Source organism: Coregonus clupeaformis, unplaced genomic scaffold (assembly GCF_020615455.1).
Source record: "Coregonus clupeaformis isolate EN_2021a unplaced genomic scaffold, ASM2061545v1 scaf0124, whole genome shotgun sequence".
NCBI classification, from domain to species: domain Eukaryota; kingdom Metazoa; phylum Chordata; class Actinopteri; order Salmoniformes; family Salmonidae; genus Coregonus; species Coregonus clupeaformis.
The window spans coordinates 385,233-403,780 of record NW_025533579.1 but is presented as its reverse complement, the minus strand read 5'-3'; the positions used below and the strand labels follow the sequence as shown (position 1 = coordinate 403,780).

General features: G+C 45.5%; 1 protein-coding gene across 3 annotated transcripts in view; it reads left to right on the top strand.

The window, feature by feature from the left end:
- Positions 1 to 12,678, top strand: part of LOC121548549 (neuroepithelial cell-transforming gene 1 protein-like) — a 35,074-nt gene extending 22,396 nt beyond the window's left edge. For 2 of the 3 annotated variants that reach the window (XM_041860020.2, XM_045213554.1), the window contains exons 4-10: positions 7,901 to 8,185; positions 8,906 to 8,968; positions 9,212 to 9,385; positions 9,573 to 9,830; positions 9,949 to 10,119; positions 10,498 to 10,684; positions 10,794 to 12,678. In XM_041860020.2, the coding sequence (XP_041715954.2) occupies positions 7,901 to 8,185; positions 8,906 to 8,968; positions 9,212 to 9,385; positions 9,573 to 9,830; positions 9,949 to 10,119; positions 10,498 to 10,684; positions 10,794 to 11,239 (1,584 nt within the window). In that variant the 3' untranslated portion in view covers positions 11,240 to 12,678. Of the gene's footprint in view, positions 1 to 4,323; positions 4,572 to 7,900; positions 8,186 to 8,905; positions 8,969 to 9,211; positions 9,386 to 9,572; positions 9,831 to 9,948; positions 10,120 to 10,497; positions 10,685 to 10,793 lie in introns of those variants that run through there. The other variant, XM_045213555.1, reaches the window with a different exon arrangement.
- The last annotated feature ends 5,870 nt before the right edge of the window (positions 12,679 to 18,548 follow it).

Here is an 18,548-nt window from a genome sequence, read left to right as displayed (position 1 = left end):
TTTGGATCTTCAGCTCTGGGGAAAAGGGATCCAGGAGGGGACGGGGCGGTTGCCTACGGATTCGCAGTCGGCCTATTCGCAAACCTGTTGCACCAAACCAGAAGCACCAGACCAGATCCACCTGCACGCTCGCCCAGAGAGCCAAAATGTTGCCACAATAAATACAGGGTAGGAGGGTTGAGTAGCTGACTAGAAGGTGTTTGCTGTAAATGCTGCACACTTGTATTGAGTATCGCCAGTCCTGGCTGGAATCAGGGTTCCTTGAAAAACCTGAAGCAACAAGTTGTAACTTTCCAGCTCCTTTGACCACCCCTCTTTTTGTCTTCTGCATGTTTGCTTGGTGGGTTAGCTAGACTGTGTGTGTGTGTGTGTGTGTGTGTGCTCTCTATGAATGTGGCATTGATCAGTGTCATGACAAACCTTTGGTTCTTGGTTGCCTCCACACTGTTTGGTAGCAACCAGAGAAGCCCTGGGTGTATGCAATGAGTAAAACACACTTAAGTAAACTATTGAGTAAACGGGGGATGTTTGTCTGGTGTGAAAGCTATCGCTGGTATTGTTTTTAATGGCTACTCTGTGATGGGTTTTAGTGGGCCACTGCTGGATAAGAAGCCCTGTCCTCATCTCCCCTCCAATAGCTGCTGAAGAGACAGACTACTTTAGTTTTTATAGGTTGATTGGCAGTAAGGCAGAGGGATGAGGGACAGAGGGAGGAATGAGACCACAGGAAGTTGGGAAACAGGTAGAGGTGGAAGTTGGGGAAGAATGGAGAGAAAGAACATGAGGCAAATTCCAAATAGTGAGAAATGGGACAATACAGCAGTTGGTGTATCAGAAACGAAACTATCTTTCTTTCTCTTGGCCCACTCAATCTTGGAGTGCCTGGGCTTGTTTGAGACGATCACACTAAAGCCGTGGTTCATTATAGTATATAAACACCCGTAGGCCTATTCTCTTCCTGCCTGCTCAAATAAGGACTCTCAGACCGAATGTATATAGGGAGAAATAATCCAATAATATTAGATTCATACTAGATCACATCTGCCATCTATTGTACCTGAATTCTTGCACCAAACTCCCACCACCAGGGGGCAATGGTTCCACCACTTGTTGAGTGAATGAGTGCCTTTAGATAGTGTTGGCTGTTATGCCTTCTCCAGAGCTCTAATGAAACACTAGCATTGTCCTGTACTGCTGATGTGGAGGGGATGTAAGCCCCAGGGCTCTGTTTGTTCCTGTCAGGGAGGTACTGCAGTAGACTGGAGTGTAATGCTATGGCTGCTTTTCCTTTTGTAGTCCGTGATTGTCTGTAGACCCTGCCACATACGTCTCATGTCTGAGCCGTTGAATTGAGACTCCACTTTGTCTCTATACTGATGTTTTACCTGTTTGTTTTAATTGCCTTGCGGAGTGAGTAGTTACTGTTTGTATTCTGCCATATTCCCAGTCACCTTCCCATGGTTAAATGCGGTGGTTCGCTCACGGGTAATGGCCCAGACAGAGGGGTGGCTGAGCCTCAGGTATCCCCACACGGAGTGACTAACACGGGGATACACCGCGTTGTCCTCCCTGTGTCTGGATGATTGCACGAAACAGCCTCTTTTCCTGTATACACAGACACTCGCATACAATCAATCATGACCTTCTGCACTGGAAATGTACGCTGGGGCAGTGGTGTGGTTATAGTCTATCTCCTCCGGACTGTCCGTATCCTGATTCATATTCCAGCAAACAGACATTTTGTAAATATTATTATTCAGTCTCACCTGAATAATCATTCACACCATCCTCCCTTCTGGCCAACTGCTGTCCCCTTTTTCACAAGTAATCCAATCATCACCCAAATCATCATGTAGTGAGACTTTGCCCCCTGGGCTATTATTTACCATTTGACACCTTGCCCTGAGGTGTGAATCCTGACTAGCCACTAGTTGGGCCAGTTTGTGGAGTGGACTCTGCTTGTGGAGTGATGTAGACCAGACTTTCAGAGCCCTGTTGGTCTGTATAACATGATCAGTTTTACCTCAGAGTAAACAGACAGTCCTCATGTAGTTTAGAACTCATTCCCAACCATGGTGCCAATCCTCATGTAGTTTAGCAACAATAACCCATCTGGGTTTTCTCTCAGCGCACGCACACACACACACACACACACACACACACTTTCCACTCTCACACATGCTTAGTTGCGTATGTCCTGTTTCACACCTCAGTATTTACACAGGAGGGTGAATTTTTGCCTTCACATTGGTCTAATTAATTTGCTCAAAACACAGACATATATATATATATATATATATATATATATATATATATATATATATATATATTCACACACACACAGACTGTGGCTAATTGACTAGCAAGGTTTTACAGCCCTTCCACCACATAGCACCTCAGCACATTATCCAGTCCATCACACAGTCAACACCTTGCATTCTGCAGTCCATTTGCGCAGCAGTTATATGGGTATGTAGCAACATGTGCAGGGTTTAGTGCCTAGCTTCAGGTGTTTTCACTTCTCTAATCACCGTCTCAGTTCACTTTTAGTCAAATGGAGCATGATTGTGTCTGGCTGTGAAATGAGAGTTGGTGTGCAGGAAAAGGAAGCAAGCTTGTGTTTTACTTTAAAACTCTGTTTCAGAATGAACTTAGTTTAGTTTCTCACTTCCTTTTACTGTTAAACTGGGTGCAGTTACCCCGCCCCCCCCCCTTTAAAGGGATACGTCAGGATTTTGGCAATGAAGCCCTTTATCTACTACCCCAGAGTCTGATGAACTTGTGGATACCATTTTTATGTCTCTGTGTGCAGTTTGAAGGAAGTTGCTAACTAGCTTTAGCACAATGACTGGAAGTCTATAGTATCTACTAGCATTCTGGATAATAACGAACTAAACCTTAATTTAAACCCACCCCACACACTACACTTCTGCCCTCAATAAACAGGGTCCAGTGCAGACCGTGTGTGTCGTGAGGAGTATGATATAATAAGGAGGGGAGTGAGTGGGCCCCCCTTATTGATATTCTAATTGATCGCCCCCATCCCCTGCTGATCAGAGCCTGGTAACAGCTCTCTGTCGTTAGCTAAAGCAGACAACAAACAGTGGTGCACTTTACACCCTTCACAGCAGAAAGCCAGGGGACAAAGAAGTGTTCCATATTTACTCACTCAATAATGAGATGTGATATTTATTACATGATGGTTCACTCTACTTATAGGTTGTGTTTGAACTAGATTCTATAGGTGGATATTTACAACTGCTGTTTCCAAGGAATTGACTTGATTAATGATCTGAAGTAGAATTCCTCTAGGCCTACTTTTTCACATGATGCATCAGTATCTGAGCTCAGAAGGTGTTTCTCTATTTTTAGTTATAAAACACATTTAAAAACATTAAGCAAGTTTCTCTTTTATCTCAGTTAAGGCTGCTCAATTAATCTCATTTTAATCGCAATCGCAATATTGACATCCATATTTTTTTATGCTATGAATGTAACATTCAAATGTAATAAGGGTCTCCTGGGAAACTGACCAACACTGGTTCCTACCCTGTCACAACAACGTCTACTGTACCTGGCTTTTTCATTAGTTGTCATGCCAAACAACACCAACCATAGACTCTGAATAGTTCACCGACGTGTTTTGATCGAACTTCGGAAGTAAAATCGCAATCATAATATTGGGTGATTTTTTTTTTTGCAATTAGATTATTTATGCATATTGTGCAGCCCTAAATTGAGTAATTAACTATGTTTAGACCTTTCGGATACTTCTGCCTCAACTGGTATCAGTTGGACTGTAACGTCTCTGCTGCGATAGCCACAGATCTCTCTTATCAGATCTGTGAGTGAATCAGCAACTAGCCCTGTTCTCTCTATCTCCCCTGAACACTGTACCTTAGCAGGGTGTGTGTGTGTGTTAGTCTCTAGCAGGTTACTACCTTGTTCAAGCCAAACTTTTAGAGATCATTGTTCTGTAATACTGTCTGCACATGGTGCATAACTTTTCCATTCACTTTAACAACAGAAGCCTCACTTCATGGAATTTCCCCAGTACTACAGGTGTCCTGTATGGTTTGTGATCACTGTAAACTCTCTTTGTGTGGAGCCATGCTCATGATCTGTACATTCTTTAATAAAATATTTTGTGTGCGTGAATCGCCAACAAAAAGCAAACAGGGTTCTTCGCCTGTATAGCTCTTCACACGTCCAAGAAGAGAGTCTGATTCCTCTAATGGTAACCCCCCTTAACGGTGGTAGGGGTTTGGAGAGCTTGCTCCTCCCTTTACCAGCCCTGAGTATTTAAACCCTCCCTCCCTAACTCCACCTCAGACCAAAGTCTAGAATGAGAGAGCAGTAGTGTGTGGAGTTTTCTGAATTCCCATAGCGGAGCAAGAAGAAGAGGAATAGAGGGGGACATCATTTGAAGACTAACTGGATATAGCAGAAACCTTGTTGGATTTTTTAAACTCAAAGCTATGGTGGCTTACGATGAACTGGGTAGCTTGGTGACTATCAAACGGACTCTACAAGCTATAGACGGTCAGAACCAAGCCAACAAAGAGTCCGAGGTGAGATACTGGGAGAAGAAGTGATTGATCTAATATGTTCTTTCTGCTGGCTCTGTCATTTGGTATCAGTTGGACAGGAACTTGTTCTCTGCTGCGATAGCCACTAATCTCTCTTATCAGATCTGTGAGTGAATCAGCACATTGCCCTGCTATCAAATCACATTTTATTTGTCACATGCTTCGTAAAAAACAACAGCTTCATCACAAGCATATTTGTCACATGCTTCATATCTCACTTGAACTCTGCACCTTAGTAAGGTGTGTGTGTTTAGTCTCTGGCAGAACCTTGTTCAATTCAAACTTTTAGAGATTTTTGTTCTATGATGCTGTCGGACTGACGACCTGTTGAGCAGAGGTCATAAAACTATCCATCCCTTTAGCTTTGCTGGTTTTTGTGTGAATCTATATGCCCAGACAGGTAATGCAGCCTAGCCCTGGGGGATGACTAGTACAACACCAGCAGTGTAGCAGCAGGGGACAAATAGCCATACTGAGATCAGCACCATGTTTTTGACTTCTCACCTAAACTTTCATTGCAATAACATTCTAACTTGGAATTTATGTGGTTTGAAGTTGGAACTTTTAATGGCAACATTATTGCACATTTTAGTTTGCCAGTTGCCCCAACCCCCCTCCTTTTCTCAGAGCCCTGGCAGTGAGTGCAGTGAAGCGTCTCTCAGGTGTGAGTGCTCACACAGCAGGCTGAGAGCATTCCTCACACACAATTAAAGGGACAGGGGGTAGAAACCCAGGTGTGCCTATTCTCTGATTCAAACAGAGCCACTGGTTAGCAGAATCCTTTTATACTCACTTCTCTAGTCTCCTTCCTTCCCCCATTCAAGGTCTTTGTGGTTAGATTTCGGAAGGGGGTTCAGGGGGAAGCCAGCGGCTACATTGTCGATAAATTAGAAAGGAGAAGTTGAGTTCGTCAATGAAGTGAGTAGTCTCGTTTCTCAACAGATATTCATGACTGTGACACCCATTTTTAGTTACTTTGTGATGAGCTCTTTCGTTGGAGTCCAGGGTAAATATTAGTGGTGTTCCACTCCCTCAGAGCCCAGCCCTGCTATCAGCTATGCTGTAATCAGTGGGAGAGAGAGAGCTGCAGCAGCAGGGAGGGACAGCCAAGCCAGCAGGGATTAACACATGTGGGGTTACATCAAAGGGACGCCAGGGGCACAGGAAGGGGCTTTTGGGGGGGCTGGCTGAAAAAGTGGATAAAGTTAGTTGATGAGCCTTTGGCTCTCTGGTTGGATATAACGAGGTAGAAGAGAATTGTGGGTAAGAGAGGAGGAAGGGGGGTTGTTATTAAAATACCACCAGAGGCCAATTTAGGACATTAGGGAAGATTTGAGTGAGTACCCATGGTCCCTCAATCTGCGTTGTATTAGGGGGTGGGGGGTCGGTTGTTGGTTGTTGGTTGTTCCAAAGACCGTACAGAACGAAACAGTCCAGCAGCACAAATCCCGGATATGTCTGGCTTCCTGAAGGGAGCGAGACTGGACAGTGTTCCAGGGAGTCAAACTGCCAGGAATAGAAACTACTCCTAGTCCTATCAGTCTGCATGTTGCTCTCTCCAGCTGATAGTAACACTGGGTGGGCGTACAAAGAACAGCACCAATGGCCTTTGTTATTCCAGGGCCGGTCTCCAGATGACAGGAAAGGCACAATGGGCAACACGTTTCCAAAGTTTACATTGGAAGACCCCTTGATTTCCAAAGCAAATTTACCCTCTAAGTTTCCATTGTCCAATGGGGTTTACAGCACACTAGTTGGACACAGTGTGCCTGTTATGGTCCTCTCTCCACTCAGTAATGAGGCCAATTAAAATAAAGTCTAAAGAGGTTCAAACCAGTCCTGTGTTTAGGATTGGGATTCCTTTCTGACCATACCATTTCTCGATCACCGTCAGAGCGGTTGTGGTCAGCACTAGTCCTCTCGGTTTATTGGCTCTGGGATAGAGTGGTTTAGATAAGTTCCTGGACTGTCTGGCGGTCCTGGTCAAAGACCCGACCACATTTGGACCATGACCCTAGCTGGCCGCAGTCACGGTGTCTTTTACGCCAGACTCTGTGGTAGATCTGTTCTGCAGCTGTGGTCTGCTTCTGGGGCCAGGAGGAGCCTGAATGGCTCTCTGTTCCCCCAGTTTCGCTGAGCCAAGGCAAAACCCCATTCATCCTGAGTCAGGAGAAGGCTCTGAGAGTTTAAGAGTTTGGGGGTTCAAATAGAGCATGCAGCATAGATTTCATAAGACAGATTTATTTCTTCCCAAAACATGTCTAAGAGCATGATGATTCTGGTTTTGGCTGTTTTTGAAGAGGTCTCTCTCTGTCTATGAATTCATCACCTCAGATCTGCAGTGCTTTGATATCTGATGTTTGTTGATGTTGGCAGGGGAGTGTTGCGGTCTCCCTCTCCCTGCCTCAGGGCTCAGTACAGGGGGGTGAAGCGGGATTACCTGGCACAGGTGTGGTGCTTCTCTCACGCGACGAGAGCTCAAGGGCCTGTTCCGACTCGCACCCACAAACCCCCCACGCCACCCCCTGTGACTCCTAACAAAAAGACGGAGAATTCCAGTATTCTAGTTCCTGTTTAGGACGAGGCCTGTTAGTTCCTCTCTCTCTCACTGGTGGTCTTCCGTCCAGAGTCACACATCAGTTTTACTGTAGCTGTCCAAACACAGCACCGTCCTGTCCCGTACCTCACTGAACTCTGGGAGACGGGAGTTAATCGATGAGGCCTTTTGTCTTCCCATGTTTGAGTGACTGAACAGCCCCTGTCTCACGGCCCTTTTGCTTTAGTCAGGCCATAATGCTGAGTAGTTGTGTGTGTGTGTGTGTGACAGAGAGTAAGTGGGTGTGTGTGTGTGTGTATTGTGAGTGTGTTGGACAGCTGAAAGCAGGGGTCCCGTGCATTCCTGGCATGCCTCCAGGCCCCTTCTCTGGTCGGCGCCTCTGGGCTGCAGTCAGAAAGAGGGTCTTTGTGCTCCCCCAGCCTGCCCTGGGCTCCTCAGTCCTCACATGATGGAGGTAACAGCTGCTGGGGCTGCTGCTTCCTCCTGCCCACTGTCTCTATGGCATGACCTCGGCTCTAACCCCCTCCTCCCTAGTAACAGTCTCATGACAAAGTCCCTTGTGGAGGTAGTGTCACCGATAGTGATTCATGGCTTGCATCATGAGGGCCATGTAATATCAGTCATAGCGACGCTTCTAGCTGTTTCCTGGTGAGGCTTCTGCTAAAAGAGTTTATGGGTTTATGGTAAATGATAAAGGAAGTTGAGAATCCGAGGCCTTATCTGTGTTTCCCCCCCCTCTCTCTCTTCTCTCCAGGAACCCAGCAACAAGCGTGTCCGTCCTCTCGGCAGGGTGACCTCGCTGGCTAACCTCATCTCCCCCGTGAAGAATGGGGCCGTCTGGCGCTTCGGCCAGACCATCCAGTCCATGTCCTTCCGGGGCGATGGCAATGGTGGCAAGACGCCGGGCGTGCCCCAGAAGCCATGCAGCAAGGCGGCGGTGCCCACGCCGCCCAAGAGACGCAACAGCACGCTGTGGTCGGAGACATTAGACGTCCACCAGAAGGGCACCTTCTCCACCAAGGAGATCAAGAGACAGGAGGTGAGAATCAGCACCGTCACCATAGATTCTCAAATCTCTCTTTTCAAACAAATCGCAATAGAGAGGGAATGGGAACTCGGATGCAACAATAGATGGTGTGATGAGCTTAGCTTAGAACAGTGTGAGGTAAGAGACTGAACCACATACCTGATGTCTAGTTCGGCTGGCCCTGCTAAAGCGCTCCAGATGACTGAGTGCGCTCCAGGTCACAAAGCCAGACGCCACGGTATTCAACCTAGCCTGGGACAGAGGTATTAAAGCCAGAGGGTGGTTTTCCTGCCCTCCTTTACCCCCCCTCTCTTTCTCTGTTTTTCTCCTTTGATTCTCAGACAAGAGTTCAGACTTTTGTTTGTTTGGAAGGTCCCCTCGGTATTTGTGCTGAGTGAGCTAAATGGGTTTAGAAAGCGGTCAGGGACCAGTTTGTCACCAGTCTGTTCCAGAGCTGGTGTCTGACGTCACTAATGTACCCCTGGCCTGACAGACCTCTCAACCAACAGTCAGAATACTCAAAAACCATAAACAACGCTCAGTACAGAGAGAGACAGAGAACTAGAGGGTAATGGAGAGAGAAGGGACCCAAGAATTTGGCAACTCAATGTGTACTCAGTAATTTGGTGTCCTCTTTAGTTTGATGCGGTTTAATATGTACTCAGTGTTTTTTAATTTAGCATGACATCCTGTTCCATTATGTTTTTAAATATACATCTCCTTCCTCCTCAGGCCATATTTGAGTTGACTCGTGGAGAACAGGACCTGATTGAGGACCTCCAGCTCGCACGCAAGGTTCGTACTTTATTTAAAACCCTCCGAAAGTACATATTAAGTAAACAGATTAAATCAGAGACTAGTTGGAAACTCTCCTCTAAACATGACCGACCATTACCCATTAGCTATAAAAAGAAAGGAATGATTCCATTCCATTTCTCTCTCACTAAAACCTTTCCTCCAGTGCTATACTTAGCCTCCCTCTCTTTTTCTAAATAAGCCGTTGAATGACTGCTTGGCTCTATTTTCTCTCTCCTCCAGGCGTACCACGACCCCATGCTGAAGCTGAGTATCATGTCGGAGGAGGAGCTGACCCATATCTTCGGGGACCTGGATGCCTACATCCCCCTCCACGAGGACCTGCTGGCCCAGCTGGCCAGAGCCACCGGCCCTGACGGCACCGTGGGACAGATAGGACAGATCGTCGTCAGCTGGGTACGTACCAGGGCCTGTGCCCACTCAACTTTGACCTCTCTATCTCTCTACCTGTATAAGTGTTTATCTAGCAGGGACCAAAGTGTTGAAGATGTCATAAAGATGCCCCTTTATGACATGTCTGTATGTTTATCTTGCAGTGAATGGCCGAAGTGCTAACGGTACGGTACATCTCTCTCCCCTCCAGTTGCCAGGGCTGAATGCATACCGAGATTACTGCAGTAACCAGGTGGCGGCCAAGGCCCTGTTGGACCAGAAGAAACAGGACCGGAGGGTGCAGGACTTCCTGCAGCGCTGCCTGGAGTCTCCCTTCAGCAGGAAGCTGGACCTGTGGAGCTTCCTGGACATCCCCCGCTCCCGTCTGTTCAAATACCCCCTCCTGCTCAGAGAGATCCTCAAACACACAGCGCCCGAGCACCCCGACACGCCCCGCCTGGAGCAAGCAGTGAGTGGAGCGAAGGACACACAAAGATTTATGAATACAGCATTCTGAAAACATCAAATATATAATTGTATCCTATCAGGTTGTGACTATAACAATGTGTATATGTGTGTGTCTCCAGATCACCATCATCCAGGGTGTGTTGTCTGACATCAACATGAAGAAGGGGGAGTCAGAGAGCCAGTACTACATAGACAAACTGGAGTATCTGGACGACAGGCAAAGAGACCCGCGCATCGACCAGTGCAAGAGTCTGTTGTGTCACGGCGAGCTACGCAACAAGAGCGGAACAGTGAGTTTAGAACACACGCATACACACACACATTATAATGCTAAAAGGCACACACTCGCACCCCAATCCACCTAAAGCAATGGTTCTTCCCTGGCTCCTCCTAACCCTCATGTGCACCAACATGAGCTCTGCACCCCCAAATAAGGCAGTTGGGGCCAAAACATGGACCTTTTTCATTTCAAACGGACCGCATAACACATGAATTACATAACCACCTGAGAATCTCTACCAATGATAACAAGTCCTCAGGAAAAAAAACTGTTGGCAGATGAGAATGTGAGAAACTATGCCTGAAATTAAACAAAACGTTGGCAATGATCTGATTTTAATATATTTTTTAAAATCGTCTCTCCTTCCTTTTGTCCTCCCTCCCTCCAGAAGCTGCACGTGTTCCTGTTCACAGAGCTGTTGGTGATGACCAGGTCTGTGACGAGGAACGAGCACCACTGTTTCCAGGTGTACCGGCAGCCAATCCCGGTGCAGGACTTGGTGCTGGAGGACCTACAGGATGGAGACGTCAAGATGGGTGGCTCCTTCAGAGGAGCATTCAGTAACTCAGACAAAGGTGAGCCCCTGACCCCTCACCTATGACCTTCCATGTCTAGCTGGAGGTTAAAGCCTGTAACTGAAACTGATGGTTAATCTAACCTCTCGTTCTCTGTTCATCTCTTCAGCCAAGAACATCTTCCGTGTGCGTTTCCATGACCCGTCTCAGGGCCAGTCCCACACGCTACAAGTCAATGACGTCTTCCACAAGCAGCAGTGGCTCAACTGCCTGCGCAGCGCCATCTCCGTCCACCACCCCGCGGACGCCGCTGTCACCACACCCGCCTCCTCCCCGGCAGCCGACGCCCACTCCAAGCGGCGCTCCTCCAAAATCTCCGCCATCATCCACATGGAGGAGGCCGATGAGAACTGCCCTCTGATGCCCGCAGGTCCAACGTCCACCCCCAGTTCGCCATGCGGGGACGAGACCCCCAGCCCCACCTCAACGTCTCCCTCCTCCCGCTCCTCATCCTCCTCTTCATCACCACTATCCTCCCCGTCGCCCAAACACAAAACCAAAAAGGACAAGCGCTCCCTCTGTGCCTTAGGGAAGAGGAAGGAGACCATGGTGTAATTAGAGGAGGGGAGAAAATGGACTCCGAGCGGACAATATGGGCGAGCGGACAATATGTTTGTACATAAGGGGGGCTGGGTGTCCCCCTCCCGTGGGACTTTTATTTATGTGTCTGTTTATTATTACAACAGTGTTTTGTGTTACTGTCCCCATTGGCAGCTATTTACTTTACCCTTCCATCCCTCCACTGTTTGGTTCTGTCCACAAAGGGGCTAAGTGCATACCATTCAGTATTCTGGAGAGGCCTGCTTGGCTTTCACTAATTATATAAGGGAAGCATGACAAGAAGCAAACACACTCATGTGTTGGAGAGAAGTCGTGCATCTAGTCCTGTTTACTGTTTGATTTGTATTAAAACATTATTTTAGAATCATTTAAAAAAATTAAACTTTAACTCCTTTTATTTTATTTTCTCAATCTGAATCTTACTGTAGCTCTATGTTTTAAAACAGCACTGTTTATAGCTTTTAGCTGAAGTTATTTAAATGTTTTTGGGGATGTGGAGGTGGATAGAAGGGAAGAGTTCCCACAAAAGATGAGATGCATACGAAACTGAAAACTATAATTGTCTCTGTAAGTCCGATTCATAGCTGTAATGGAGGACAGGTCTTATTTTTGTACATTCCTAATAACAGATTTTTTATGATCCGCCCACCTTTTTGCATCTACTGCAGTTAAAGGCATTCATTTTAATCAAATCGCATTCAATTGTATGTATTTTTTTTAAATTGAACAAAACACATTGCTACAGAATGTAGTAATGCCATGTAATTTGATGTCAACGCATATCAAATGAGGTATTTTGTTTTACTACAATGTAAAAACAATTTAAACTGAGCCATGTTGGTTTAAAAAGCTGACTCTTCCAAATGAAAATTGATCACTTTTCAATGTAGCAATCTTGCACGGAGCTTTAGTTGTTGACACTACCACTGCCCGGCCACAGTAGTGGCAGCAGCATATACATGCTTATCTGATGGGTTGGGATCTACTGAGGAGATGATCTATAGCTGAAAGAAACCACAAAGATGGGTTGAAAAAAGCAAGAGTATGTTAGCAGAAGGCTTGAGAGATGTGGAAAAAAATAGGGAAATGTTGAATGTGTTGGAACTGAGAAGTTGGGGTTTTTGTTTCAAGGTGTGTCTAGCCACGCAATGATAGTTCTGAGTGAGCTGTGATGTGGTGCCTTGTCAAAAATGGAGGTTTGAGGCACTGGTCAAAAGCCAGTGAGAGAAATTTTAAAGAAAGACTATGTATGTTGGAGGGAGAAAACAGATGAAGGTGTTTTGAAAGTGTTGAAGAAGGAAAATATGAGTGTAGATGTTTGACTGTACTGAAAAGTAAAGGGCTATGTGATATGACTGCCATGGCCTGCATGTATGTGGTGTAAAAACAACACAAAAATCTATAATAAAGATCTGTGTAAGATTTGCATCTGACCTGAGTTACTATCTTTCTTTCTATTTTCTTCCACTAAGTAGACTGAATGATCTGACCCGAATAACTGAACGTGTCATAAATAAACACACAATCATCATCATTGGCTGTTGATTGCTGTCTTGGTAACTGTTTTAGAGTTCTCTGAATTGTTTATAGATAGTTGATGGGGTGACGACAATGATTACACCATTATGTCATCTCTTAGTCTTGGTTATAACAGGCAAATTACTCAACTTTCCATGGCATTGTGATGAAACCACTAAACAAAGCAGAGCTCATAATTTGGAAATCTAATATTGTTTTAACATTCGCCCACAGTTCCTCACGTGAGCAACTACAAGCAAAACATGTTTCCACTTTCAGAGTTACGATGAAATCCTCTTCCCAAACAAACATTACATTTACATTTTAGTCATTTAGCAGACGCTCTTATCCAGAGCGACTTACAGGAGCAATAAGGGTTAAGTGCCTTGCTTAAGGGCACATCGACAGATTTTTCATCTAGTCGGCTCGGGGATTAGAACCAGCGACCTTTCGGTTACTGGCACAACGCTCTTACCCACTAAGCTACCTGCCGCCCCAACCAGCCCTCCTCCCTCGATCTCAAGGAAATACAGTGCATTCGGAAAGTATTCAGACAGCTTGACTTTTTCCACATTTTGTTACATTACATCCTTATTCTAAAATTGATTAAATAGTTTTTTCCCCTCATCAATCTACACACAATACCCCATAATGACAAAGCAAAAACAGTTTCTTAGAAATGTTAGCAAATTTATAAAATAAACATCAATATTACATTTGCATAAGTATTCAGAACCTTTACTCAGTACTTTGTTGAAGCACCTTTGGCAGCGATTACAGCCTTGAGTCTTCTTGGGTATGACTACAAGCTTGGCACCCCTGTATTTGTGGAGTTTCTCCCATTCTTCTCTGCAGATCCTCTCAAGCGCTGTTAGGTTGGATGGGGAGCGTTGCTGCACAGCTATTTTCAGGTCTCTCCAGAGATGTTCGATCGGGTTCAAGTCCGGGCTCTGGCTGGGCAACTCAAGGACATTCAGAGACTTGTTCCGAAGCCACTCCTGCATTGTCTTGGCTGTGTGCTTAGGGTAGTTGTCTTGTTGGAAGGTGAACCTTCGCCCAAGTCTGAGGTCTGGAGCAGGTTTTCATCAAGGATCTCTCTGTACTTTGCTCTGTTAATCTCCCAGTCCCTGCTGCTGAAAAACATCCCCACAGCATGATGCTGCCATCACCATGCTTCACTGTAGGGATGGTGCCAGGTTTCCTCCAGACGTGACGCTTGGCATTCAGGCCAAAGAGTTCAATCTTGGTTTCATCAGACCAGAGAATCTTGTTTCTCATGATCTGAGAGTCTTTTAGGTGCCTTCTGGCAAACTCCAAGTGGGCTGTCATGTGCCTTTTACTGAGGAGTGGCTTCCGTCTGGCCACTCTACCAAAAAGGCCTGATTGGTGGAGTGCTGCAGAGATTGTTGTCCTTCTAGAAGGTTCTCCCATCTCCACAGAGGAACTGTAGAGCTCTGTCAGAGTGACCATTGGGTTCTTGGTCACCTCCCTGACCAAGGCCCTTCTCCCCCAATTGCTCAGTTTGGCCGGGCGGCCAGCTCTAGGAAGAGTCTTGGTGGTTCCAAACTTCTTCCATTTAAGAATGATGGAGGCCACTGTGTTCTTGGGGACCTTCAAAGCTGCAGACATTTTTTGGACCCTTCCCCAGATCTGTGCCTCGACACAATCCAGGTGAAAGCTATGATCCCTTATTGATGTCACTTGTTAAATCCACTTCAATCAGTGTAGATGAAGGGGAGGAGACCGGTTAAAGAAGGATTTTTAAGCCTTGAGACAATGTCAAGAACTGCAAATCTGCTGGGTTTTTCACACTCAACAGTTTCCGTGTGTATCAAGAATGGTCCACCACCCAAAGGACATCCAGCCAACTTGACACAACTGTGGGAAGCATTGGAGTCAACATGGGGCAGCAACACTCTGTGGAACGCTTTCGACACCTTGTAGAGTCCATGACCCGACGAATTGAGGCTGTTCTGATGGCAAAAGGGGGTGGTACAACTCAATATTAGGAAGGTGTTCCTAATGTTTGGTATATTCAGTGTATAATGTGTGTGTCCAAGAATGTGACTGGTAATATAGTGCCAACATAAGTATGGGGTTAAGTTATGGGCTATGGGCGAGAGAGAGAAAGAGATAGGGAGTCCATTGCAGACATCACTGTAAACACATTCATGTCCAGCAGCATAAAGTCATTTGTTAGACTGGTTTAATTTCCAGCCATTTTAATTGGTCTCTGTGCAGCCAGTGCCGCTTGGCAGGGCCCGGCTGGGGTTCAGCTTTTATGGCGAAATGGCCTCATGTCTGCTTTTCAGTAATAGGAGAATTCTCAGAGCATTCACTCACTTTCCACAAAGCAAACCTGCTTTTGCATATTTACTTTAACCCAGGCCTGATATACACAAGTACATAAGTGTCACAATTCAACAAATGGACACTTAACTTTATTGGCCAGTGAGGTAATTTAAGAAGGGTCTTATCAAGGGTCTGCAGTCAGTAGAAACTAAAACATTTATGTACATTGTTTTTATCTGCTTGAGGAAAGGGATATTTTGTGCTTTTTGGTTGGATTCATACAAAGAAAGTCAAAATGAGAAATGATTTTCATTTAACAACCTTGACTGAGACTAAACATTAACTAGTGTCAGGTCACTGCTTGAGGGGTTGTTAGGCTCCAAGGCCTATGAAAGTATTACAACACCCTCATCACTGTGTTAAACTCATGTATTGTTTTCTTGTGTTTTCCTTTGACCCCCAATAAGGAGAACTGGTTACATCCATCGTTGTGCTACACTATTATACACAATCTTACTTCCTCTTTGGAGCGGAAGGGAGGAGGGGAGTCACTCGGGAGAAAACCCCCAGGCGTTCGCTGTTGTCTTTTGTGCCTAAGGTGTTTCTAAACAAACATGGGAACGTTTGGCTTAAAGTGGTCGATAAAACTGCCAAGCACGCCATTAATACTAACAACTGCGGTTGCGTAACAGGTCTATGTCTCAATTCTGTACTTTTGAGGTGTGGATGTATGTGATTCAGTACATGGTCTTTCAAACAGACATTCACACCATATTATTCTTTATGAGACTACAGGGTCAAAGCACTGCTCTGGATATTGTTATACCTGTAGATATTGATATGGAGCGATATGCAGAGAGCATATCAGAAAGTCATTGGGTCGGGGAGCATTCAACAAAGCTGGCTTGTATCCAGCATGGCAGGAAGCTGTCTCTTTAGGCTATGTGGTTGAAGCTACCCAGTGCCCTAACAATCTATAAAAGTACCCCTCTGCAAACCATGGCCAAAATCCCGTATTGCATGATACCATGTAATCGTTACTAAATGTTGATATGTGAACCCTGAAAAATGCACAAACACATATCAAAACTCTCATCCACCCTACAAAATATTCCTCTCAGCAGCTCATGGGGACATGTACAGTGAGCGAAAAAAGTATTTGATCCCCTGCTGATTTTGTAGGTTTGCCCACTGACAAAGACATGATCAGTCTATAATTTTAATGGTAGGTTTATTTGAACAGTGAGAGACAGAATAACAACAAAAACATCCAGAAAAACGCATGTCAAAAATGTTATAAATTGATTTGCATTTGAATGAGGGAAATAAGTATTTGACCCCTCTGCAAAACATGACTTAGTACTTGGTGGCAAAACCCTTGTTGGCAATCACAGAGGTCAGACGTTTCTTGTAGTTGGCCACCAGGTTGGCACACATCTCAGGAGGGATTTTGTCCCACTTCTCTTTGCAGATCTTCTCCAAGTCATTAAGGTTTCGAGGCTGACGTTTGGCAACTCAAACCTTCAGCTCCCTCCACAGATTTTCTATGGGATTAAGGTCTGGAGACTGGCTAGGCCACTCCAGGACCTTAATGTGCTTCTTCTTGAGCCACTCCTTTGTTGCCTTGGCCGTGTGTTTTGGGTCATTGTCATGCTGGAATACCCATCCACAACCCATTTTCAATGCCCTGGCTGAGGGAAGGAGGTTCTCACCCAAGATTTGACGGTACATGGCCCCGTCCATCGTCCCTTTGATGCGGTGAAGTTGTCCTGTCCCCTTAGCAGGAAAACACCCCCAAAGCATTATGTTTCCACCTCCATGTTTGACGGTGGGGATGGTGTTCTTGGGGTCATAGGCAGCATTCCTCCTCCTCCAAACACGGCAAGTTGAGTTGATGCCAAAGAGCTCGATTTTGGTCTCATCTGACCACAACACTTTCACCCAGTTCTCCTCTGAATCATTCAGATGTTCATTGGCAAACTTCAGACAGGCCTGTATATGTGCTTTCTTGAGCAGGGGGACCTTGCGGGTGCTGCAGGATTTCAGTCCTTCACGGCGTAGTGTGTTACCAATTGTTTTCTTGGTGACTATGGTCCCAGCTGCCTTGAGATCATTGACAAGATCCTCCCGTGTAGTTCTGGGCTGATTCCTCACCGTTCTCATGATCATTGCAACTCCATGAGGTGAGATCTTGCATGGAGCCCAAGGCCAAGGGAGATTGACAGTCCTTTTGTGTTTCTTCCATTTGCGAATAATCGCACCAACTGTTGTCACCTTCTCACCAAGCTGCTTGGCGATGGTCTTGTAGCCCATTCCAGCCTTGTGTAGGTCTACAATCTTGTCCCTGTCATCCTTGGAGAGCTCTTTGGTCTTGGCCATGGTGGAGAGTTTGGAATCTGATTGATTGATTGCTTCTGTGGACAGGTGTCTTTTATACAGGTAACAAACTGAGATTAGGAGCACTCCCTTTAAGTGTGTGCTCCTAATCTCAGCTCGTTACCTGTATAAAAGACACCTGGGAGCCAGAAATCTTTCTGATTGAGAGGGGGTCAAATACTTATTTCCCTCATTAAAATGCAAATAAATTTATAAAAACTTTTACATGCGTTTTTCTGGATTTTTGTTGTTGTTATTCTGTCTCTCACTGTTCAAATAAACCTACCATTAAAATTATAGACTGATCATTTCTTTGTCAGTGGGCAAACGTACAAAATCAGCAGGGGATCAAATACTTTTTTCCCTCACTGTAGTTGAAAGAGCTTGGGGGAGCTGATTGAGATAGACAGCTGTGGCTCGTTGCAGTAACTCATCACCCCTCCATCCGGTAACACTCATCCTAAACCCCCCACCATCCTAACTCCTCTGGATAGACTACTTCTCTATTACCCCTGAGGTGACAAAGATACACAGGGATATGATTCAGACCAAGTAGGGAAGCAGCAACTTTTCTAGTAAGTGACTCAGTTACATACACATATTACAGTAACGGTTCCATGGAAGTGACACTGTTACTCTATTCTGGAATCGAACCAACTTGACAATGACTACAATGGGGAAAGGCGATAACACTCTCTCCACTATACACACTCCCACTCCCATATCAGTGCACTACCCCCCGGGCTAGCTCAATGACCCAACAGTTTTGTATTTCCCTAATAGTGCAACCAGACACTCCAATGCTTTGGACAAGCTTCCCAAGTCAATTCTCACCACCCCCAGTGAAAATGTAAAACATATGCACGCACTATCAAAGAGTCTTTTGAAATCAAATTGGTTCTGAATCGTAATAAGTGAGGCCCATGAATAGCCAAAAGGTCAGCCTCTCCTACATATTACAGAACAAGTATTATCATGTGATAGATGTTATGTAGTGACAGACATGTTTTGATGAAAAGCCCTCAACAGCGTTGCCTCCCTTATAGTGCCTGCGAGTCTGAACAGAGTGAACCTGCTAAACTCTTTGTTATGTCCGTGGGTCAGACTCTCAAGGTAG